The sequence below is a fragment of the Erigeron canadensis genome, chromosome 6, assembly GCF_010389155.1.
Source record: "Erigeron canadensis isolate Cc75 chromosome 6, C_canadensis_v1, whole genome shotgun sequence".
NCBI classification, from domain to species: Eukaryota; Viridiplantae; Streptophyta; class Magnoliopsida; order Asterales; family Asteraceae; genus Erigeron; species Erigeron canadensis.
In genome coordinates, this window is record NC_057766.1 from 20,589,959 (window position 1) to 20,594,054 (window position 4,096).

The window sequence follows — 4,096 nt, forward strand, 5'->3', positions numbered from 1 at the left end:
AAAAAACAAAAAAACTTTTTGGAAAAAGTTTTGCGACAAAAACTCGTTGCAGATTCTAAAAAATTCGTTGCAAATTTTCGTCGCAAATTTTTTTTATTTTCTTTTCTATTTTCTTTTAAAAAGTGGGACCCACATAAAATTCGTCAGCAATTTTCGTCACAAATTCTTTTTTGCAACCACTTTTTAAAAACGAATATTTTCGTCGCAAATTTCGTTGCAAAAAATAATTTGCACGAAAATGATGTTTTCTGCAATGAAAAAATTCGTTGCAAAAGGTGATTTTTCTTGTAGTGTACGTATATTATAACATGATATATGAAACATGGTCAATTTACGTATATTGATGCTTAGGTATAATATATTCAAAAACCCATCCCTTTCTTCGAATGAAAACAATGGAGTTAGTTGGATTATGTTCATTTATCTAATACTGATGAACTAATATACTATTGAATCAAAAATATCCTATTTTTCAGTTTATGTACGCATGCTATAAGAAATTAAGAATGTAAAATCAATGTTTACAGATACAAAATGACAACAAAGTAGTTAATTAATGCACATTAGTGAAATTAAATGGTTCGCGGTCTATTAATATTTATTGGTGTTGCGGATAAATATGAAAATAATTAAGATACCATCAAAAAAATTTATGAAGACATGCTTGAATAATTGAATGAGAAATAAAACAAGTGTCACAAACTGTTAAAATCGTTAACATTAGCCAAAAAACACTTTAAAACTCTCCAAAAAACGTAACATTCTGTTCGTTATCGTTACTTTACACTAATATAAGGCTAGCGAAGATACCTCTGATCAGTATTTGGGTTGCATATAGAACATGACATTCAATGATAGGGCCGATAAGCGTGCATCAGCTTGAAAGTTCAAATCTCTGATTCTCTTGTTCAATAATGCATGTTAATTGTTACATTGAATCGAAGACGGAACCTGTTTTGAGTCGTGACCTTGTGTTTTTACTATTTACTTAACTCTATGCGCATGTTTCCTTCTCAAGTGTGAAAGTAAGAATATATGCTCAAGCAAACATCAGATTGGACCAAAAAAAAATCAGTCATTTTTCAGTCTTGAATATATAATTGGCATCCCTATATGGCCAGTTTAATTATACTTGTTTTTTTTTCTTCCTACTAACATAACACTTCATCAATCCCTTTTTAGATGTTCATTTTAGGCTAACTTATAGTTTTGTTTAATTAAATAACACCCGAAGATAAAGATCAACCATGCAGTCTTTACTTCTTACAAGGGCGGAAGTATTTTCCACAATTAAGTCAAATCAAAAATAGTCTTTCTAGCTTGCTTTGGTAGGAGTAAACTTGCATACATCTCACTCTTTTTATGACCATAAAAAGTAGCATTGGAAGTTACTTTAGGTTTATATAATCGGTCAAAATCGAAAGCACCCAAAAGAGTTAATAATTCACTTGAGTTCTATATTAGTATATTACATCTAGCGACATCTAAAATCGAATAATATAGATACTTAAAACAACAGTAGGTGGCTGCTACAGCAAGTTGGACTATTGTAAGTTGCATACTTGCATGCGATCACAACCTTATATTTATTTTGGCATCTTTGATTCTCCTAAAAAGAGAAAAAATTTCATGAAGCTCGTGAGTATAGCATACTAGCTAGCATCTCTTCCACGTATCCATGTTTGATTATTAATATGAATATAATTATAAAAATATGGATTTAAATATAAAGAGGGGTCAAAGCATAGAGATATTATGGATAGCGTTGTCAATGCTCAACTTAACATCAAACCTGATATGAAATAGACGTGAAAAAACCAAATATGGGTTGTGTAGCTAACCCGCCAACCCGATTGCTTTTAGGTTTGGCTTGGCCATTCAGGTGAACAAATCAACCCAACAACCTGAAACTAATTTAATTTTTTTTATAATTAATTAAAAGGTTGACCCATCAACTCATATGACCCAAAACTCATCCAACAACCAAACAACCCACTTAATTTGTTTAACCTAAAGTCAACCCGTCAACCCATAATTCATATGACTTGTTTGCCTCAAGTCATCCGCCAACCCGTTAACTATATGACCTGCCAACCTGAAACCAACCAGCCAACTTGATTTTTTAGGGTTGGTCAGTTGGAATCTGGTTATCAAGATTGCAGATTCGGGTTGAGTTTCAAACCTAATTTTTATTTCATGTTGAATTTGGGTTGAATATTTTTAACCCGCTAGACTCGATTTACACCCGGAATCATAACAAAAAATCCAATATTGGACAATATAATTGACAATAACAAAAAATCGGAGCAAATCATACAAATCTTTGATCAATTCGTTAAATCCAATATTGGTATTATGCAAAACACTTATTTTGTATATTTCAAAATTTTTTTGTACAATTAAACAGTCTGTCTCTTGACTATTGATACATAATTAACTTTTTTACGTCCTAATTCAAGATGGATACGAAGAAATCAAATTACAAGGTATACAAGAAGAATTCTTCCAAACTCTAGCATGCATTTTAAGAATCTCTTTAGTTCTTTCACTAGTCTTACTCCCACAATCTACTTGTAACACAAAACATAGTTTCCCCACAATGCCAAGCTGCAACATCTCTTGTACCACACTCGTATTGCCCGAAAATTTAGCCACGGAGTAGAGTATCCTCACTGCTCTCGCGTTTGCTACTTGCGAAACACGAAATATTTTCTTGGATACAACTGCTAAACCCGCACCATGTTTTAGTAACTCGGCACGGCCATCAGCAGACAAGCAAATTTGGTCTAAGACAGTCAACACCATCTCTGATATACGTTTTTCGTCATCATAATCAAGTAGTATGTTGATTAATGCATGAACTAATCCTGCTTCTACTGCTTTTATTCTATTCCTTCCCCATGGACAAACGTCTATGAGGATTTTCAACGCGGCTTTTGTGGCTTTTCTTGATATTTGATTTACTAGGCATTGATTAAGCTGGATGAAGAAGTTAGGGTTTAGTGACATCATGTCAATTGGCTCAGCCACCTCAAACATTGACTTTAGTAACAAGATTGCGTAAGTACGTGACTCGAAGCTCGTGGAACGTTGCATCACACGTATCAATCCTTCAACGAATTCACCGGTCTTTTTATGTAACGATTTGAGTCCGGTTTTTGATAAATGGAGGTGGTAAACAATGCTTAGTGCTTCTTCAGCTCCGGATGAAACTTCTTCCACAAGTAAAGATGATGTCATACTACTACTCGGGTTACTTATGATGCAAGCTAGGTAATCAGCTGTTCCAACTGCTTCCATTGATCTTTTATTCATATCACTTTCCATTACAATTGCTTTAAGTCTTTTCAAACACTTCATTTGCATATTTGGAGACTTTGAATCTTGTAGGAGCTTCAAGATTTGCGATTTTGAGACTGGAAGTCGCGGAGTTGGAAATCTTTCTATGCCAAATGGTGCATTGATGGTGCACCAAGATTGGATTAATCTTCGAAGAGTATGGTTTGGGGTGAGCTCTAAATCCGTAAGGGCTTGTTTTGTTACAGGACAAGTGACATTTTTGTTTGTGTATAACCATTTTTCGATAGATTCACGATCATATGTAATCCCGGATGATAGAATCACCGGGTCTTTCATAATATCTAAGGAAATTGGGCATATGAAATATGAAGGGACTTCTACACCATTTTCGGAATCACCCATTATAAAATGAAGTATTTAGATACAATATTCCTAAATGAATATATATGAGAAAAGATTGAGAGTTGTAGGTTCTTATGTGAATCTTGAATGTATATTGAAGAGAAAGTTTGGAGCTTTTGGTGAAGTAGTTGTGAATAATATTATGAGGTTTGAAGATCGTGAATATATAAGTAGGGTGGATAAGGACGAAAGTGATATATGTATTGATAACCAAACAAAGTCAGAACACCAAAAAAGTAAGCTTAAATTTTGGTCAAAGGTAGAGAGGATGTTTGACTTTCAAAGGAGAGGCTAATAACGCAGGTGGTTTGAAGTAAAGTGAGTGGCCAATATGCGTTGGAAATGTGTGGATTGATAAGTACTCTTGTCGGTCATGAAAAAGCTAATTTTCTAA

The 4,096-nt window shown here is 33.8% G+C and overlaps 1 protein-coding gene across 1 annotated transcript; it reads right to left on the reverse strand.

Moving 5' to 3' along the window:
- Positions 1–2,311: 2,311 nt before the first annotated feature.
- On the reverse strand, positions 2,312–3,826 carry LOC122605173 (E3 ubiquitin-protein ligase PUB23-like). Its single transcript, XM_043778068.1, has one exon. It carries the CDS (start codon positions 3,700–3,702, stop codon positions 2,455–2,457), a length of 1,248 nt encoding a protein of 415 aa, XP_043634003.1. The 5' UTR covers positions 3,703–3,826; the 3' UTR covers positions 2,312–2,454.
- Between the last annotated feature and the right edge of the window lie 270 nt (positions 3,827–4,096).

Excerpts from the sequence above, each read along its gene's own strand:
- LOC122605173 (XM_043778068.1), bottom strand. The coding sequence starts at position 3,702 with ATGGGTGATTCCGAAAATGGTGTAGAAGTCCCTTCATATTTCATATGC.